The following is a 20,663-nucleotide window of genomic DNA, read 5'->3' on the forward strand; positions in this document are numbered from 1 at the left end:
TAGAGAGAGAGAGAGAGAGAATGAAGATAACATTTGAATAAGACCTGGAGAGAGAACTGTGACTGTAGACCAACATGGCGGAAGGGGGTTCTGGGCTATATGATCAGAAAGAACAAAAGTTATAGATATGAAAATGTACCTTCACCCCATTTTTGCTTCTCTCAGTAGATGATCTAACTTGCTACTTCATGGGAAAAATAAAAGGCCATTCCTCTCTTCCATTTCAAAACTGTCTCAGTCTTTCCCTCCTATCTTAAAAATCTCCCTCATTCTTTCCCAAAACTAATTTCTCCAAATCGTTTTGGATCCTCTTGCTGCTTGTCTACGATCACATCTTGTTCTAGCACTTACCCGCCTCTCTCCTTCCTTTCATGACCAAATTTTTGAAAGAATGGTCTATACTTGTTATCTCTACTTCAGCTTTAATGCACTATTCAGTTACATAAGGTTAACTGCCTCTTAAATCTCTTTTATTCAGTAAAATAAAATGAAGTAAGGATTTACTTTCTGATTTCCTCCTTCCTTTGTTTTAAAATTTCTTTAAAAATTTATTTGCTATCTTCAGGGAACAGAAATGTATAGCCTCTGAATAGGATTTCTCATGTCCAGATAGTAAACTATCAAGCAGCTGAGACTCCGCGGAAGCATTTTCAATGAAGAAGCTGTTATCGCAGTGATGGATGAGAATTCTGAACCTTCAACACGCTGTTCTCTCACTGTATCGTTCCCTAACTCAGAGCTCTTTACAATTCTTCAGATGAGAACAGGTAGGGTAAACAATTCATCTTCAGCAACAGAAAAGAGGTATTTTTAAGGAAATTATTTCATACAAGCCAGGTCCTTAATCTTTTTCAGAAGATCGGGTAAGGTAAGACTGGGTATCTCGACACCTGCTGACACACCTAGAGAAGCATCTCAGTCCAGTCCCTGGTTTATGTTTCGATTGCCTGGCAGTTTCATTTACTAAAGGCACAATGGCTAAGATGGCTTCTCCTCTTATATACAATAAATAGCCAGAACTCTCCAGAACTTACTTTGTTCACCTGGTCTGCCTTCAAGTTCATCAGGACCCATTTAACCACCTATACTGATTTCAAAAATGCAAAGAATCACCTATGTGCTTTATACACATTAAGTCTTTTCGCGGACAGTGAGTATTATACACACTATGTGTGAACTCCTGGGCAATACATGATCTCAGCTCATCTTTTCCGATTTTTCCTTTGTAATGAAACTGCAGTTCATTGAACAATCCAATTACCTCCCTTTCACTTTTAAAAATAAATTTTTCCTACATGCATTCTACTTGTTAAAAACGGTTCTCCTTCAAGTAGACAGAGTTCTGTATCATGACCTTCTCTTCTGTCCTCCTAAGGAACAGGGTTTACAGGCCTCCTGAATGCATTGGAGCTTCTAGGAATTCCATAAATATTTGTCAAAGGGCTGATCTATACGTAACGATATTGTTAAAATTTCCATAAAGATCACCAAATGAATGTTTTGACTACTGAGCAAATGGAACATGTCAGGCCCACCTCTTCAGACCCCTCAGAGGGGTCAGGTCAAGGCTACAATGGAGACCCATATTCCATGTGTCTAAATATTTAGAAGTGATACACCAAGTTAAACTATTAAATATGGTCTCTACCTCCAATCTCAACAAATATACCTTCAACCACCTGGAGGTACAGGTACAAATTTAGAATTTTTAGACTCCTTCAAGTTCCAGAGCACAGCATGGTGACATGGAAGGGCCAGGCCACACCCCTCTCTCCCTATTCCCCAGTACCAGGGACACCTTGATGGGCCTTGAGCTCCTGTGTGGACATCCTACCCACCTCAAACCACTGCCCCTTGGCCACCCTCCAGGCTATGGGTACATTTTCCAGTTTTATCCTCCTCAGGACATGCCTAGGGATAAGGCCCATGTAGGCCCTAGAAGCAGGCCCTAAGCTGTTTTCAGGAAGGAAATTCCAGAGCTGGGAGCCCAGAGCATGAGGGTGGGTGAAGTGAGGGCTTAGGCTGGGCACATGCTCTTGGCCCCTCAGATCTGCATCCTGTGGAAAGGTGTGGCCAGAGGAGAGTCCTCTAATTCCCGAGTGCCAGAGCAGGGCCTCTGTTGCCCACGACTAAAGGCGATACTGGGTAATTTACCAAAATGGAGTATTTACCACATCAACCTCCTTATTAGTTAATATGCTAGTTGAACATAAATACATGAAAACCCCTGAAATTCCAATCTCTGATCACCTCAGTTCCCTCAAGATCTATAACCCAAGGGTCTAATATTTATGTGGATCTACCTGACAGTCGAGATTCTGTGCTTGCTTAACAAACTCATATGAATTTACAGAATTCTACTCTCATGCTAGAGGGAGTTAAGAAGACAGCGAGGAGCAGGAGAAAGAGGAAGGAGGGCAACATCAAGTATCAAAGACAAGAGCAGACATGCGGGTCCAGAAGAGACATTTCCCTTGCGTTCTGTCACTTGTGTGGGGAAGCAGATGACGCCATGGTTAAACATCTGATTAGGGCTTGCTCTCGCTAACACACACATTCATGTAGTACACTCGATGGCCTTGTGACACCCCTATTCCAGCCACTGTGTACGTGTAAGTCAAGCTAAATCTTGTCAGCATTTAAGTTGAGGCTGATGACAGCTCTCCCTGCCCCTCACCATCATTTATTTGCTGCACTGCAATTTCCACTTTACTTAGCAAGAAAATCAACTTGTTAATTTGAAAAAAAAAAAGACTAATAAAGAATTCTCATCACAATATACATATACATACTCCACAGGAAGGGAAGTATTTCAACTGGAAATCTTATTTACATGTACTTACTGAGATTGTACCATTGTCTAGACCTATGGACAGTCTTCTTGTTTCCGGGTTAAAAGACATGCATGAACATGGAGCTGAAAGAAATGAACATGTTGATGAAATTAACAAAACGATGATTCTCATGGATTCAGGAGTGACTAACTAGCTAAAAGTGTATGGCTATTTCTTTTTCCCACTATTTCCTGAAAAACTGTTCATTTAACTCCCACTTGCCAAAAAATAAAAACAGTGATTTTACAATCAACCCCTAGTTTTTCAGTTACCCTTTTAATGAATGGAACAAATAAGACATTCTCAAACTGGACAAGTTCCAAGGGGCGTGGTCTCGGCTGTTCTGTCAGGATCAAGTCTAAATTTGCTTCACTAGATTAACAATATTTTGTGCTATGGAATCCTTCTGTCACCAATCTCCCTCTTCTACACAGACCACATCCTTAATGGAAATAACCCCTTTTCTGAACTAGGGAAACAAAAGGAAGATCTTATCATCCCCTATTCTCCCATCCCCAAGTATAGAAATACACTTTTTTTATTCAAAAAAAGCGATTTGGGGCGTATAGACTAACAGAAGTCTTTCACTCTCAGTAATTCAAGGGATATGCTGGAGGCTGCCAGTTGGAAAAAGAAGGAGGATTTGTCTCAATCTAAAAGAGAGCCAACTTGACACACGGCCAGGCTCCAGAGGAAAGAAATCAGGTGAGTCAGTCTGCCCAGTCCTGGACAGGGCCTCCCTGTTCTGCAGGACTGACTGCTACCTGACCATTACAAGCCTGAGGGAAACATGCTTGGAAGCCACGTGTGGCCAAAAAGTGCTTGCTGAACAGTCAAATTCCAGTTCCCAGTCTTCTCTACCTATGCTTGCTCGTAAGAATGGGGGCCTTCTAGCAACTTATTCTATACTGAAATAGTGTTCTAAAGAGCCCAATGTAATTTTTAAATTTCTCCCCGCATTCTCACTGTCGCCCTGTAGGTCATGAACTACCCACCATCATAATCACAATCAGCATCAAATATTTCATTCTTACTTCTCTCAGTTATGATTAGATGTCTTACCCAAGGTCACCCAGGAAAAAAAAAAGTTGGTGAACGTTCAAAGACAATTCATACACACAGTCCTATTTTCAAATACCCAGCTTAGATTATCTTTGAACTATAAACTGCAAGTTCTACTAACAGAGCCACTTCATAAACACATTACTTGGTAACAATTTTTTCATCCTCTATAAAAGGGTCCTGAACAACAACAAATCTTCTAAACTGCATAAAGTACTTTTTTCTAATTTTCAATTGTGATATTAGAAAATAGAACCCCTCCTCCGACCACCACCACCAACTTCCACCAGTAAAGCAGAACATCTTCTTTTGGTTTAGCCGCAAATTTAAACTAGATTTCCAATAGGGGGAGGGTACATACAGCTCAGCGGTAGAGCGGACGCTTAGCGTGTACAAGGTCCTGGGTTCAGTACCCAGTACCTCTAGTAAAAAAATAATAATAAGTAAATAAACCTAGTCATCTCTCCAACCCCCCAAAATAAATAAATAAACTAGATTTCCAAAAGAACACTGCTGGAAAAAAAGCAATCAAGTGATATTTAATGCACTGCCCGAAGAAAGCCAGTCTTACTCGCCTTTGGCCTTATAAACTATGCTGGCAAAATTTCTACACAGATGCTAAGGTGCCAGATCTCATAATCCTATAACATGTGTGCAGGATTAAAATTTAATGATTTCATGGAAAACTATCATGTTAGCTGAAAAAAGGAAAAGAAAAAAATACACTGATGATAACTATATAAAGTATGCACTCACATAAAAATGGAAAAACAACACAGTTCTTGTGTTCGAGTCACAAAATTACTTCTATAACATTGTCTTTATTTATTATTTTTCTATTCCCGTTAAAATTTCTAAATACCTAACAACTTATTAAGATATGCACATGAGCATGAGGCAGAACTTGATTTTAGCCCAAACGGCTATACACAAGTGAAAAATAACCTTATCACTTAGCTGCCTTCCTGATTATAAAAAGTATTTGCTGTGTGATTTACTAAGTTCATATCTGGTTATGTAATAACTAGAATATTCACTGATCTTTGAATGTGACTTAAAAGACTTTTTTTACAATACAGCACAAGCGACCCTTAAATCTACATTGTTATTTCCTTCTTATCTTTCCTCCATTTACTAAATTGCTTGTTATTCTTTAACAAAAATTTAGAACGCTAATTATGTTCAAGGCAGGTGATGCAATGATATATAAAGTACTATAGCTGTCATCAAGGAATTTATAGATTGTGACACCAACTATACGTGGGAACTATAAAGACTTGTCCCCGATGTTACCTCATTGGTTCATACCACTTCATACTGATGGCAGGAAACACTAGAAAGCAAAAGGAAAGACCTTTCCTATAAAGGACCATAAAGGAAGTTTTAACAGAAATTCTGCGGTTGCAGGACCCATATGCTTGAACCCAAGATGGCTGTAGACAGCAGACTGACAGACCCAGAGAGCATTACCTTCCTGGTGCCCCCAAAGGTGCAAACACCCCTTTGAAGAGGCATTATGGTAAAACACCAAGCCACCGTGTGTGTGTGTGTGTGTGCGCGCGCGTGCATGCCTGCGCGTACATAGACTTTTGGTGGGTGAAACTTATGTTCCCCAAGCCATTTCCCAACTGTGACGCTCCCATAGGAAGAGGCCTGGGTTGGTTACCCATAGGCCCTCCAGGGCCAAGCAGGAAAGGAATGAACTGAAAGAAATACTGACACCCATATTTGTTCTTACAGTAAATGTCTTTCCTTTTGGGGGTTGGAGAAATAGATACATAGACACAGGGATCCTTCTACTAAAACTCACCAGAAATTAATTTTAAAAAAGCAACCTCTGAAAGTCTAGCGCTGTGGCCCATACAAAATAAGCTCCTGTCCGTCCACGCGAGAAACTAGCAAAGGGCAAAACTGTCTGGGGAAGGATAATAAAACACAGTAAAGTAATGGTAATTATGGCCAAATGGTAAAGGGACTCCTTCAGAAAGAAGAATAAGAGAGGAAACAAGCAATATAGGACTTAAACACAATATCTGTAGCCAGGATGCAAAAATTGGATGCTTCCCTAATAGAATTCAGCTGTAAATGCTCTAACACTAGTAATTCATTAGTCGATAAAGAAACACTTGGGTCTCTCTGGTGGCTGAAAGTTCAGGTCAGAGATGAACTGGCTGACTGCCGTGTTTGGAATGACCTTAAAAGGCACTCCAAAAGCTGAGCCACGTGGCTGAGCAGGACTCCAAACCACAGTGCAGCTCCCCTCAACTGACTTGCTCTGTGAAGCTGCATCCCTGAACTCTGGATGCAATTCATCTAGAAATTTCATCTAGAAATAAGAGAAGAACTCTCATCCCCCATGCTGTCTGATCAGGATTTGCCACCTCCCTTCTCTGTCTCAGCCCGATGACGGTAAACAAGAAGCATATTTGGAGAAATCTTAGGAAGCAAGAATGAAAAGTAACAAATCAGATAGAAAATAAATTTGTGGAGGTCTATGGGTAATGAGAAACAATATTGTCTTATATTGGTGTCGGGACTTTAGACTCTGATGACCTGTCAAAATCTTATCTTTAAATACTTTCATAATATTGAATGTTTTTAAAAAAGAAATCTTTGTAGTTTGAGGCAGGTACACAACCTAAAGTTTAGGAAGAATGAAAATAAAGAGAAACCCCAGTCTAGGTGATTCTATTAATGACCATATAATTTGAAGGGGGAAAAGCTCAGGATATGAGCCCTGGGCAAAGGGAACTCCAGACACCAATACCAATTTCAGCCGAGTCCAAAATTAAGTGGATTAGAGAGAAACTGGCTACTTGTATTTCTAATATGTTCATCCCACAGGTGATCTAAGAAAAAATATTGCTCTTCCTTTTTTAAAAAAAAATCTGAGTTGAGAGGAGGCATTTTCAAAATACTTCTATTTGGCGGAAAGTTTCCCAATTTCTATCATTTATACCTATAATTCTTTCATTTTATGACAAATTTATTTCCTGTCCTTTGCTGATAGGCTGAACTTTGCTCAAATAAGCACAAGTTTCCTTGCAGGTTGAGCTGTGGATTTCAATCACACTGACAGCTTTACAATGCTAAAGGCATTATTTGGCAGGAGACACTAATCTTCATGGGATGTGCTGGTGGGAACTTTAAATAAGCAATGGTACTTCTGTGAATAAAACTTTAAATGTTCAAGGCATCTTGGTGATGTTACATGTTCAGGATCCTATGATAAGAGGGCCTTGATTAGAAAGGCTTTCAAAGAGCACCCCGCCACCGCAAAGTAAAGATTAAATTCATGGACACAATCTTGTTCCACTGTTTGTCATAAGATAATATTTATTAGGTCTACAATACTCAGCCCATGTTTTACTTTATTAAAAATACTTATATTTAGGACTTCAATTTCCTAGCATAAAAAGGCACCTTTCACTTAAATCAAATATTTTATACACTAAACTAAAATTAACCATTTATTTTCTTTTCATTTAGTCTGAGTAACATCAGCAAAGCTACAGTGAATTAGCATTGGTCTCTTTTCTCCCAGTTAAGTTTTAAATTACAGGAAAGTGATCTAACTACCGTAAGTTTTAAATTACTCTGACAGATGAAAATCAAATAAGAGTATGCTAAATAAATGCTATAATTATTCAGATTCATTAATATCTGTTATCTTTAATTTGGTTAATCTATGTTTTCCCTTCATTTCTGTTAAAAATCAAAGTTCCTTGGGCACCTTTTCTTCTTAGTAAACAGAAATAAAAGACCAGATTACATTACTATTATTGAAAATGTAAATAGTAAAAACAATAAATTATTTTGAACATGTGGTTTTATTACATAACTCATACCAAAAAGAAACCAGCAAAGGAGCAATACACTTCACAGCTAGGAACCAAGAAGTTATTTGAAATTAGATGTAAGTCAAACAACAGGATGAGTACTTCCCAATTATACACATATTCTCTCACTGCCAAGAATCTCCCTCAACTGAGTTAAAGATATTGTCTAAAAGTCACCAAAACAACCACTATATTATTAAAAATAGAAATGCCAAATTCATTATTTTAAATATCTTTCTATCACGGATCTTTCCACATGAATTTCCCCCCAAACTCCCATAAGCCCAGCAGAAAGAGGTGGGACAGCACACGAACCACCTCCACTGTCCTAAATCACTGAGAGTTCTCCTTGGGCTGCACCAGTGGGAAAATTAACACCTGCAATTTACATACAAAATAACTCATTTCCATCTCAGATATAAACATATAAATACGAACGTATTAATCATTTTAATTTTCTAAAGCCTCAATTTCAAGTTATCTGTTGCTGAAAGACTACAGTTCCAACACGAGGGAAAAGGAAACCAGTCTAGCCACAATCTCAGAAATTAGCCACTTTCCCAGCCCCTCTGGGCTAAGATCAGCAATGACAGTATACGCTGCTAAACACCGAGAACCTGAAAATCCTTTAAGAATAGTTAGTTGACATATCTCATAACCAAAATATTTCTGCAAATCTGAGAACAAAGAAAATGGACAGTTTATCTGTTAGGTTCAGAGAAAATGCAAGGACTTGCCCCAAGTGGGTCAGCAAATTGGTAGCAAAAATGAAAATCAAATTCCAGTTCCCCACCCGGGCGGCTAGGTGCTACCCTACAAGAGATTCTGAATACTCTGATCTTAAACAATGCATGTTTTTTTGGTGAATTTAATGTAAATAGTAAGACTAAGTTCAAACTTCATCTCTCTGTCTTAACCAAGAGGATTTATTTAATGCAGTCCTTAACTCATGTCACAAAAAACTGGAAATGGCTTTAAAAGCAGATACAATAAAACCAAACAAAAGAAATAAGCAAAAATCCTAAGGAGAATATATATAAGAACAGAAAGAAAATTAGAATAAAGATCTGCTGGGAAATAGAACAGGTCCCATGTTTCACGTTACCCTTAAGGACTATGCTGCGTCTGTAGAATTTTCCTCCCAGCTTTTTTTGCCTCATGGTACATACAGAAATTTAGATTTTGACAGTCCCTGGAGTAAACGGAAGAGATCCAGGGTCCAGATGACTGGTTCTACCCTGCCCAGCTAAGCAGATCAGTTCTTGGGGCCTGTTACATTTGGATCATTCCAGATTGCTGTAGCATACACAACGGGAAGTCCTGTCTTAGAGAGAGCCAAGGGTTTCTGGCTCTCCTATCTGAAAAGTATTCTCCCGTAGTGTTTCTCAAAGGGGCGCTGAGCATTATGCTGGACAGCTACTTCAAAAGCAGATAAAGCAATTCACATCTACACACAGCAGTACGAGCTGAGGGCGCAGTGAATGAAGGCATTTCTGCAGAGGGCGAACAAAGCGGGAAACCTCAGAATACAGATGAATAATCAGACTGCATAGGATTCATGCTGCCCATCATAAATAATAAATAACCTTTCTCTCAACCAGGCTGTTGATAAAAACTGGAAAGCAGACAGTTCAAAATTACATTTTTCTGAGGAGTAGAGTTCCCATGCTTTACTTTTTTACTTTACTTCTTTATTTAAATTTTAAACACTTAAAATTTTTTTCAGATTTATTTTTTGTTGAGGTAACATTGGTTTATAACATTATATGTGTTTCAGGTTTCAACATTATATTTCCACTTTCGCACACCCTGCAGCGTGCTCACTGCCCAAAATTTAGCTTCCACCCATCACCATCACAGTGGATCCCCTTCACCCATTTCACTCCTCACTTCCCCTCTGGTAACCACTACTCTGTTAGCTGTATCTATGAGTTTATTTTTTTTTGGTTTGTTCACATATTTGTTTGTTGGTTTTTCATATTCCACGTGAGTGAAATCATATCGTATTTGTCTTTCTCCGTCTGACCTACTTCACTTGGTAGAGTTCCTATACTTTAAAAGTTAGCTGAATAAATGGTAAAGTGGTCACACTGGTGTAAAAACTGAAGGAGCCCAACCATGGCCTCAGACTGGACAAATACCATCCCACCAGGTGAAGGCAGAGAGCTGGAAAAATGACAAAATCGGTCATTTTATTTATTAAGTTTGCCTTTTATTTCTAATTACCTTTGAAAAACCATCTTCTGTTTTTCCTTTGAGGACAAATTCATAAACACTTAGGAGCCAAAGTAAATTCCACCTGCCTGCCCTGGCAACAAAACAGACTCCAATTGCCCAACACAACCCAACTCAGGCCTGAGCCTCTGGCCCTCTTAACCTCCTCTTCACTACATCTTTGGCAGCCAAGCTGCTTTACCCACTCCTCGTACCCGAGATGAAAACTAGGCAGTAAAGGCCCAGACATGACACCCAATACTGCAGAGTCAGAAAAATCTCAAACACATGCTACCCCAGCCCCTGCCTGCACACTCTCTCCTCCTCTCCTTTGTTGAGCTGCATGAATAGCAAACCTTGTTGGTCAAGTAAATTTAAAATAACTCAACCATGAAAATAGGAATGCCTGTGCTTTTCAGGTACGTTGTGTGTTTTTCTCTATACTGTGATGCAGATCTATTCTGGAACAAATAATCACAGTTATGGCTACAGTTGAAACCTTAGCTCTGTATCCTCAGGAAGGCCCCTCTCTGGTTTCCAAGGTCAGGCAGGTCCCAGTTGGGCAGGTTGTAACTTGATCTTGTCGTAGGCTACTTTCTAGCTACTATGAGAGATATGTCAAGATACTATTTTTGAAAGAATATTTGATAATGAAATGCTCCTATTTCTCACTCATCCATAAAAACCAGCTTATAGGAAACTACAAAACAAGTCATCAGTCACTCCCAACTCTCTATAGACAGCAGGGTTTAAAAATGGATCTTCCTTGGTGACCCTTTGTCACCATGTGCTCATTATCCCTATTTCTCGTGTTATAAGACACATCATGGGTGGTACTCATTTTAGGTCCACCTTCCCCACCAAACTGTACACACCATGAAGATGGGATTCATCTGCCATATTTCACCCCTAGATCCTTAGTACCCTGCACAGTGTTTGGTATGGAAGAAGCATTTAACATTTGTTGAGTGCACTGTCCAAAGAAATGAAAGAAAGTAGGATGAATGTTTCTTTCCGTTTTCTTCTTTACCTGCCTTCACTTTTCCCCATACTATTTTCAGCTCAACACTTCAGAGGCACTAAGAGGGACACCCGTGGCTCAGTCCTCTCTCTTTAAAGATCACAGAGATCCAGGAGCAAGTGAAAAGGCAGGAACTGGGAGGTGTGCATTCAGGGCAAGGCTGAGTCAGACACTTGCAGCGACAAGCGGCTGAAACCCACTGGCGTGAACTTGAGCACAAACGGCACCTCCACTAAGAGAGGGAGCATCTCTTGACCTCAAAGGCAGAAGCAGAGCCGGGCTTGGGGGTTAGGAGGATGAGGAAGAAAACCTGAAGGCATCACATGCTCATCATCTGCTTCTCTCCAAGTGGTCCTTCCTCCCTGATTCACGCTTCCTTTTAAGTGGATTGGTTCTCCCTGTTTCTTTATGCACACAAATGCCTCACAGCTGTTGGACTTCTGTGTTCCCAGCTCAAAGGACCAGCCTAGGATGAGATTAGTATTTTCTACTCCAAACTATAAATTCCTGAGGAAATCAGACTGGATTGGGGTCCAACAGCCCACTTAAATCTGGTTTCTCCAGGATCCCTCCTGAAGGGGATGTGAGAACGCCTCAGAAAAGACAGGGTAGGAGGACAAAGCAGCGGCTGGGCTTTTGATCATGATGTGTCTGCTCCTCAGCTTCCTCTCATCTGCCACGCTCCCAAGTTCACACAGCCTTACCACACTCTGCCTTTCAGGCTCACTCCCTGCCATCAAATTCGGCCTTCACTCTTCATCCTTCCTCATCCCATGCCTTCTTGCTCCCTTCCCTGCATAAAACTTCAGATTCTCCTCAATGCATGAAACACTACTCTGCTACCCAGAACATGACAAACACTATACTCAAAGGTAATTTCTTTTCAGCATTTGCTTATTTTAGGTTCTGTGATCTTTTTTCCCCAACTTTACTAAGGTATAATTTTCGAATAAAATTGTAAGATATTTAAAGTATACAATGTTACAATGTGTCATTGTAACTGACAATAAAAAAATAATGAAATAAAGTGTACAACATGATGAATTGGTATACATTGTGAAAGGATTCCAGCCACCAAGTTAACACGTTCATTACCTCACATATTTAATTTTGGGGGGTGGGGTGAGAACATTTAAGTTGTACTCTCTCAGCAAAATTCAATTATAGAATAGTGTCATCAACTATAGTCACCATGTTATACACTAGATCCCCACACTCCATTCACCCCGTAAATGAATGGTCTGTACCCTTTGACCAATCTCTCCCGTATTTCTTCCATCTCTCTGCTCCTGACAACCACTTTTCTACTCTCTGTTTCTATGAGTTCACCCCTTTTTTTTAAAGGTATTTTAATGGATGAAATAAACAAACCATATATTGTATGTACAAGATGTTTTCTTTATTTTTTTTCTGGATTTGGAATATTACTTACCCTGTACCACGATAAACACACAACATGGTCATATCTGCCTTGTGGTATCCATATTATAGCCTCTGGATATGCTGTACCCTTCCACTTATTTTGTAACTAATACCACATTACCATTATATAAGGATAATACTGGGTGGCCTCTTAACAAAACACCTTTCAATAGAAAGGACTGCAAATCAGCCCTTTGTAAATTCAATAAATGAATAAAACAAATGAATTCCAGCTGACCAAAACTGTAGCATGTTTCCTTACACAATAGGATGCTGCACCTCTCAAGTTTACTTAAATTCTTACTCAGGTATCAGTTCCTATGTTGAATGCAGATGATCCCTAGGAACATAAAAGCCAATTTCTGACCAACTGTGAAGAACATAGCCTTTTGTTCTTTTACTTCCCCAAGGCAGATGGAACCATCCAGCAATGAAAGATTACAGAAATCATCTTGACCATCTGTGCCATGTTCGTCTGCAATTTCTCACACCTAGCTCCATGGCCTGTATACAGTAGGTGCGCAGTAAATATTTGACCGACTAGAATGTGTACTTATATCTGTGTGTTTACAAATCAACACCATATACACACAAGGCTTTACATGTGTTCACATACAGTATGTAAATAGATCAGCATGTTGCATATATGTCAAAAGGCAATCTCAAACTTTAAAGGGCACTCAAATCACATAGGGATCTTATTAAAATGCAGGTTCTGATTCGTGAGATCTGGGGTGGAGGCCAATATTTGCATTTCTAGTAAGTTCTCAGGTGCCCCCAATGCTGCTAGTCCACAGACCACATTTTAATAGCAAAGAAATCCCTTCTTTACTTCCTTTAGTAAAACGCCATAGGCAAGATACGTAAATAATTAGAGTCCTTCTTCTCAAAGATCATGCACAGTCATCTAGGAAAATGTCTGATAATATTCTCAGGGAAACTCATCTTTATTATCAGATTCAAGTCTTCAACAAGTACTTATTTATTGAGAACCTGTGCCAGGTACAGGAGCCATGGCAGCAGTTGGGCATTCTCCTACAGAGTCTAATAAATGATGAAAAGGTAACGAGCGAGAGGCTCCTCTGTATTCTCAGCGACATTCAAACAAAGAGAACACTGGAGAATGGCACAAAGTGTTTACCGATGTGTGTATGGGGAAGGGGTGGGTAACCCATGTCTTCATGGGTTCCTATCAATGTCTAGATGGTTCCTTGCCCACCATCCCCAAGCCCTCAGTGTTCTGCTCAGGTCCACCTTTCCTCTGTCTTCACAGTTAATAAAGGAGTGACAGGCCTCTGGGGTCAACTTCAACTTACAGGACTACAGAACTTCCCCATCTCGTCCACTCATATATTAGGCCCAGTTTGATGAAAAAGGAAGACCATAAAGGGGAGGGTATAGCTCAGTGGTTAGAGGGCATGCTTAGCATGCACAAGGTCCTGGGTTCAATTCTCAGCATCTCTTTGTAAGAAAATGAATAATAAATAAACCTAAATTACCTCCGCCCATTAAAAAAAAAAAAAGAAAGAAAAAGAAAGACCATAGATAAGACTGGTTATACCACTTAAAAAATGAGAAAACAAAATCAATCAGAGAATTCCTTTCCCTTTCCATTTACCTAAGCCCTCATCATTGCCACAGCCTAATAAGAAAGTGCACAGACGGTCTTTGCTATATCATGGGGTCTGCTGGAGGCACAACAGAAGGAGAGAATATGAGTACTCAGAATTATAAGAACCTTCCTCTTCACTAGTATACAGTGGAATACTTGGTTCAGCTTCGTGGTTATCACTTATTAACTACAATTGTAAAGATATGTAGAGCCTCAGAAATCCATCACACCTTTAATAATTTATTTGTTCATAAGCAGGCAAAATTGTTAAATTGTTACAGTATTCTTTTGCCAGAGGCATAAACTTCATCACATCTATAATGTAGCATGAATTTGTGTTGGCTGTACATTACAGCGTGTGCCACTCAAACTAGGACAGTGCACCCAGGGAAGAGGTGCACCCTGCAGGATGCCAGAGGGTACACGAGCCCAAACAACTCATCTAGGGGAGGTTTCTAGGGTGTCAATTTTAATTACGATTTAAAGGAAGGGGAGTAAGGAAAATGTTTAATAATATAACTGACAATGAATTTAAATAATTATTTTACACTCACTAAAATACATATGGAATGGGATACCCAAACTTCATTAATTTTAATGATAAAACACTAGACTGAAAAGAAATTTCCTAGTTCTTTCTAGGGAGCCAGCTCTCCTCTCCCTGCAGGGGAACGTCTGCCAGTGCAAGAATCTAAGAATCAGTCATCTTTTTAAAAAAAGTATATGTGAAAGATTTGCTATTTATCAGTGCAAGGACATATTCCTCACATAAGATTTTGGGGAAATGAGACTGACTTCTAATTAGGATGTTTCAATTCTAAGCAAATCCTTTTGAGAACTGAATGTTCAATGCTGAATGTCTTGAATTTGAATAAATAATGTAACAATAATGCAAGAACAAATTTACTTCACAAATGTAATCACCGGACAAAATTTTGAATTGTCTAAGGAAGTACTTTACAAAAAAGTTAAACAAAAAGTTGGAAAAGACAGGGAGCCTGCTATAATCAGAGAGCCTCTGTGCTGTAGTCCTTTCATTAATCTTATTCAGAAACTGTGAATATACAGTCAATTTCAGAACAATTTTCTTATTTTACACACTGAGAGCTAAAATGATTTAATGTGGTACTTTCCATTATAATAATCCCAACCCTCAGGCATCCCTACTCAAGAAAAGACAGAGAAGGCATTCTGGGAAGGAAGGGGAGTTGAGGGTCCACGTCTGATTTTTAAAGACAGAGATCCAGATACTTACAAGGCATTACATGGTATATGCTTGGCCAGTATTGCCCACTGTCTCTCTTTAACCACACACGAACAGTCCTGCAACAAAAGAAAATATGTGCGTTAAATCACAGTGTATTTAGTCATGGGAAAATGCTGACAGCAGAAACCAAACCTCTGAATTATGTACACAGTGGACCCTTGAACAACATGGGTTTAAATAAACTACACGGGTCCACTTACATGCGTATTTTTTTCACTAATTACGTATTACGACACCACATGATCCACACGTGGTTGAACCTGCAGATGCAGAACCACAGATCCAGAGGACCGACTGTAAAGTTACATGCAGACTTCAGACCGCACGGAGGGTCAGCACCCTAACCCCTGTGTTGTTCGAGGGTCAACTGTGTGCCTGTGTGTGTGAGACACAATTATATTGCTATAATTATATAATATATATTCTATAGAAACACTTATAACATATGTTTGTGTTTATAAGTATATATATATACACACACACACCACTTATATCTCTTTAAAGATCCAATATTCCTTAAATTTAAGGCTGTATACATTTAAAATTACATGACTTTTTATAATTAAATATTTGAGGATAATTAAATTTTATCCTCATATATGTTTGCATACACACGTGTGATAGCGTTTGAAAACTATTATATGGCCGTTGCCCTGGTCTGCTGGGAGCATTCATCTCCCTGGAGGGTATTTAGGATTTACTAGTGACAAGATAAAATGAAGCAGTATGCAGCATCTGACACAGAAAGATTACATAGTAAATCCACTGTCTTACAAGCCAGGCTACTGACTTAAGAGAGGGTTTTCCCAAACATGGTGAAGCAGTGGTAAACTCTGAGTCTCAGACTGCTGAGCTAGAGGGCTGGCCACGGAACCCACTGCGGAACACGGTGATCCTGCAGCCAGGCTGTGGGTGAAGTTCCAGACCAGCAGGCCGGACCGAGGTGGCAGGCGCCCAGGAGAGCTCAGAGAGGAGGAGCCAAAGTGCAAGGAACCAGTTAGAGAACACTGTGAAGTTCTTAGCAGCCAGGAAGCCCCACCCCGAGTACCACCAGCTGTGACACCATAAGCACATGCTGGCAAGGCAAACTCAACTAGGAGATAATGGGGCATTGCCCCAAGGACTGGAGAAAGTAGCGGACATCCAAGCAAGGGAAACGAGCAGTTCCCCACTGCTGCTGGGAAATCACATACATCACACCCCTCACCCACCCCCCCCCACACCATCCCAGGGTAAAAAGCAGACACTGAGCACTTTTATCTCAGAGAAAGCTGGACATTACCTAAAAAGACTATTTAAGTCATCACATTAGACTAAGTTTTAAATTGTACTGGATTTCTTCCCAAGTTAATCAGTGGGTCTCCCAATCAGAATAGGAGGAAAAAGACTAGACTAACCATAGATGCAGTAAAGAACCGCCACTGTATCTGCACAGCCACAAGATACAATGCAGCCACACATAGTGACACCACTCCATGTACCTGTAAAACTCCATCTTTTCGGTCAGCTATCCTAGTTTGTGAGATGGCCAGATACAGTGGAAAATAATTCTTAAGAAATAATTCAATACATACACTATACATATATCAGCCTTCATTTAAAATCTTTTCACAATATACACCAGTGAATTTTAATATAGAGAATATTATCTCAACAAGAATACAGGAGTGACATTATGGAAAATAGCAGAGTAGGAAGCTCCAAGAATCAGTCCCTGTACCAAATCAATCACTGAGCTAAGAACAATTGTCAGAATCATGACTTCAGAACTCTAACTAGTTAGACCCTCTCAGTACCTGTGGGACTGCTTGACGAAGAAGCTGGTGTACATCAGAGAATTTCACATTTTACTCCCAGCTACCATCACATGTCCCAACCTCATAGCAGGCAGCTGTGAAGACAGCAGCCTATGTTCACAGAGTGGCTTGCTGGTACCAGGGAGCGAATCCTGTCCTCCAGTATCTGGGGAATGTGTTGATTTGCCTGGCAGTTCACTAAGAGACTAGAGAAGAGATTGGCCATTGTTTCAAGCCCCTAGGTCCGTCTGAAGGGCTTCCTGGGCAAGTCTGTCAAAAGAATTTAAGGAGAAGGAAGACCTTTTACCCCTTTATTAATTACAGACATTAAAAGCAATCACTGGTTGACCTCAGAGACAGAAGAACAGAAACTTCAATGATCACATGATCACATACAACAAGAAAGACAGTCTTTGCAGAAGTAGTTTGAAAAAGCCACTAGAGAGGCAACTGCAGCATTCGACAAGTAACAACTCTAGAGAGGAATGAGGATGTGATTTTCAGTTACCACATCATAATATTTAAAATATCCAGTTTTCAACAAAAAAATTGCAAAGTATATAAAGAAACAGGAAATGGCCCATTCATAGAAAAAAAAGAGATAGTAACCACAAGGAAGAAGTCCAAACATTGACTAGCCAAGACTTTAAATTACATAAATATGCTCAAAGAGCTGAAGGGAACCACAAAGAACTAAGGAAATCAGGAGAAGGATGTATGAACAAGTAGGGAATATGAATAAAGAGACAGAAATTATATAAGGGAATCAGAAAGAAATCCTGGAGCTGAAAAGTACAATAGCTGAAATGGGACATTCACTACAAAGGGTCAATGATAGGTTGGAGAAGACAGAAGAATCGGTGACCTTCAAGATAGGACAATTGAAATTACTTAGTCTGAGGAGAAGAAAGAGAAAGAATAAAGAAAAATGAACAGAGTCAACACAAACTTTGTCTGAAGTTGAGGCCATCATCTTTGGTCATGAAACAACAAGCTTGGGGACAGAAGCTGACATGCTGAGGACAGCAGAGGTGAAGACCAGAAAGAGCATGGGCTCAGTAACACCACTGTTGACCCACCAACCCTTTAGACTAACTCTAGACTTGTTTGCGAGAGGATTCAATTTATTTGTACCCTAAGCCACTGTAAAGTACATTTTATTACCAGGATCTGAATTACATGTTAACTGATAGGCAAGATGAAGGAAAGGAATGTCTTTCCTCAGGTTTTGGGTTTGTCCAACTGCATGGATGATGCTGTCAGTCACTGAGATGAGGAACACTGGGAAAGGACCAGATGGGTCGGGAGTATCACAAGTTCACTCTTAAACTAGGAGTCTGAGGTATCTTTGAGGTAGCCCAGAATTCCTAATTAATACAAGACAGAGCCTGTTGTGCGAAGCTGCTGTGAAGATTAAATGCAAGGTTCCTGAAACGGTGCTTGGCACATGGCAAGCACTAGGTAACTGCCAACAATTATTGGTCTTATATTATCACCACCATTATTTTAAAACCTACCAATAATCATAGCTTGTGAAAGATCAAGATCCCAAATCTTTCCTGCTCTGCCAGCATATGGAACATCTTATTCCTTAATGTAAAGGATTTTACACTCAATCTACAAATGTGCCTTATAAATTTTTATCCATTCCTTTCCATTTCTTTAACAGGTACTGAACGTCTGCCATGTGCCAGGCATTGTGCAGGAGCTCCATGTGGACAGACAAGTAAACATCATTAAAACAGTGCCTGATAAGAGCTGCAAGCTGTTTTATATCTATTTAAGGCCATGTCGGAAAGGGGTCTAATCCACGTGGGAAAGGGCGCAGTTTCAGGAAGTGCTGACTCTGGAGGGAGTGGCATTATCTATTATTTCATTTGTTTCCTTCATGGCACTGGCCACAATCTGTTATTTGACCTGCCTACTTATTTTTTTTATTTTTTAAATTCTTAACTCTTTTTATTTCCCTACTCTCCACTTCTTTTTTTTTTTTTTAATAATATGGAGGAACTGGGGATTGAACCCAGGACCTTGTACATGCTAAGCATGCACTCTACCACTGCCTACTTCTAATGTGTCTATTATGTTGTTACCTAACCAAATCTGGGTCCGCTCGCCCATGCACAGTAAAGGCAATCCACTGATATCAGGCTGTGGTGAAGGAAAGTGCAATATTTATAGTAAGGCGCTGGGGCCAGCTAGTGCTCAAAAAGCCTGAATTCCCTGAAGGGTTTTAGGAAAGCACTTTTAAAGGCTGGGTGAGGGACAGGAGTCCCAGGGTATGCGATCAGCTCTGCACAATTCTCTGTATTGGTTGGTGGAGAGGTAGCAGGTGGTGTCACAGGGGTTAACGTGATCAGTCCTTCGGCTCCAGTAGGCCTGGAGGCTGTGGGCTCATGGTCATCAAGTAGTTAGCATCTTCCATTTGGTGGGGAGTTTTAGCATCTGTAAAACAACTCAGGAAATGTGCATCAGATACTACTATCTGGGTACTTAATAAAGGAGCTACAACAGAGGATATGAGGGAGAGGTCGGTCCCAGGAAGACCCCAGAGGCTCCTGCCCAGTTACAATTTGATTCCCCCAATTGGAAATAAGCATGAGGATAAAGAACATTCTATTCTGGCTCACTGCTGTCTACCCGGAGCCGAGGAGTACAACATGCACATGTAAAAACAGTATTTGTTGGATGAATGAAAGTAGCAAGGAAGAGCTTCCTCTACCCTTCTAGGTTCTTCCGGCAGGTCTAAGGATTGACACGAGACAGATTAACAGAAGGAAACCAAACAAAAGTTCAATAACATGCATACACGGGAGAGGTCTAAGAACACTTGAGTAACTCTCCAAAAGGGCGGAAGCCCTCACCTTAAATCCCAAGTCAGCTAGGGGAGGTTACCAGGAAAAGCACAGTAAAAGGCTAGGATTGTGATGCAGATTTCAGTCACTGCCTTCTCTATAGATTTAGGGTTTCAAGAGATTTGGTCAACCTCTTCTTCCTGACACAGACGGGGTGCCACCCTTACAAGTGGAAATTTCCCTTACAAATGTTAATGTTTCTTGCAAAAAGGGAACTCCTACCTGATTTTCAGAGTCTTTCCCATGTCTGCTGTTTCTGAGAAAATAACCAGCTTAAAGTTAATACGTCAAAGAGACATATTTTGGGGTGGCAAACTCTGCCCCCCTATAAGGTGTCGGTCCAAGGTGGCAGAGCCTGCTGGTTACCTACCCCGATTCATCCTCTTCTTCTCCAGCAGCAGTTACACTGACCCGAGAGCGCTGGGCAGAGCACGAAGGCCAGGAAGACCACAGACTTTAGGCTGGACCAGATGCTCAGCAGAGCTTCTGTTTTACATTTACTGCCGCAAACGAACAAGAAGCCTACAGGGCTTTCCAGGGGACTGTTCTGTCAACAGAATCCCAAATGTGGCCTCCCAACAGTCCCACAGGGACGGTATGATCTTGTCACAGAGGAGGGTCCTGAAGCACGGAGGGGCCCAGGCTGCAGAGCCACAACGCGAACCTTCAGAGGGGGCGCCTCGCAGCCACTACACCATGAGGACTATTCCCTAATATGGGACAGAGAGGAAGGTAGGAAAA

The 20,663-nt window shown here is 40.4% G+C and overlaps 1 protein-coding gene across 7 annotated transcripts in view; it reads right to left on the reverse strand.

Moving 5' to 3' along the window:
- Positions 1–20,663, reverse strand: part of WDFY2 (WD repeat and FYVE domain containing 2) — a 235,604-nt gene that overhangs the window by 71,361 nt on the left and 143,580 nt on the right. For all 7 annotated transcript variants that reach the window (XR_012079966.1, XM_072976193.1, XM_072976194.1 and 4 more), the window contains 2 exons: positions 15,260–15,327; positions 2,844–2,917 (listed from right to left, as the gene is read on the reverse strand). Coding sequence is in view for 6 of the 7 variants with exons in the window: in XM_006210129.3 (XP_006210191.1) it covers positions 2,844–2,917; positions 15,260–15,327 (142 nt within the window). In the remaining variant the exon portion in view is untranslated. The remainder of the gene's footprint in view (positions 1–2,843; positions 2,918–15,259; positions 15,328–20,663) is intronic.

The sequence above is a fragment of the Vicugna pacos genome, chromosome 14 (assembly GCF_048564905.1).
Source record: "Vicugna pacos chromosome 14, VicPac4, whole genome shotgun sequence".
NCBI lineage: Eukaryota > Metazoa > Chordata > Mammalia > Artiodactyla > Camelidae > Vicugna > Vicugna pacos.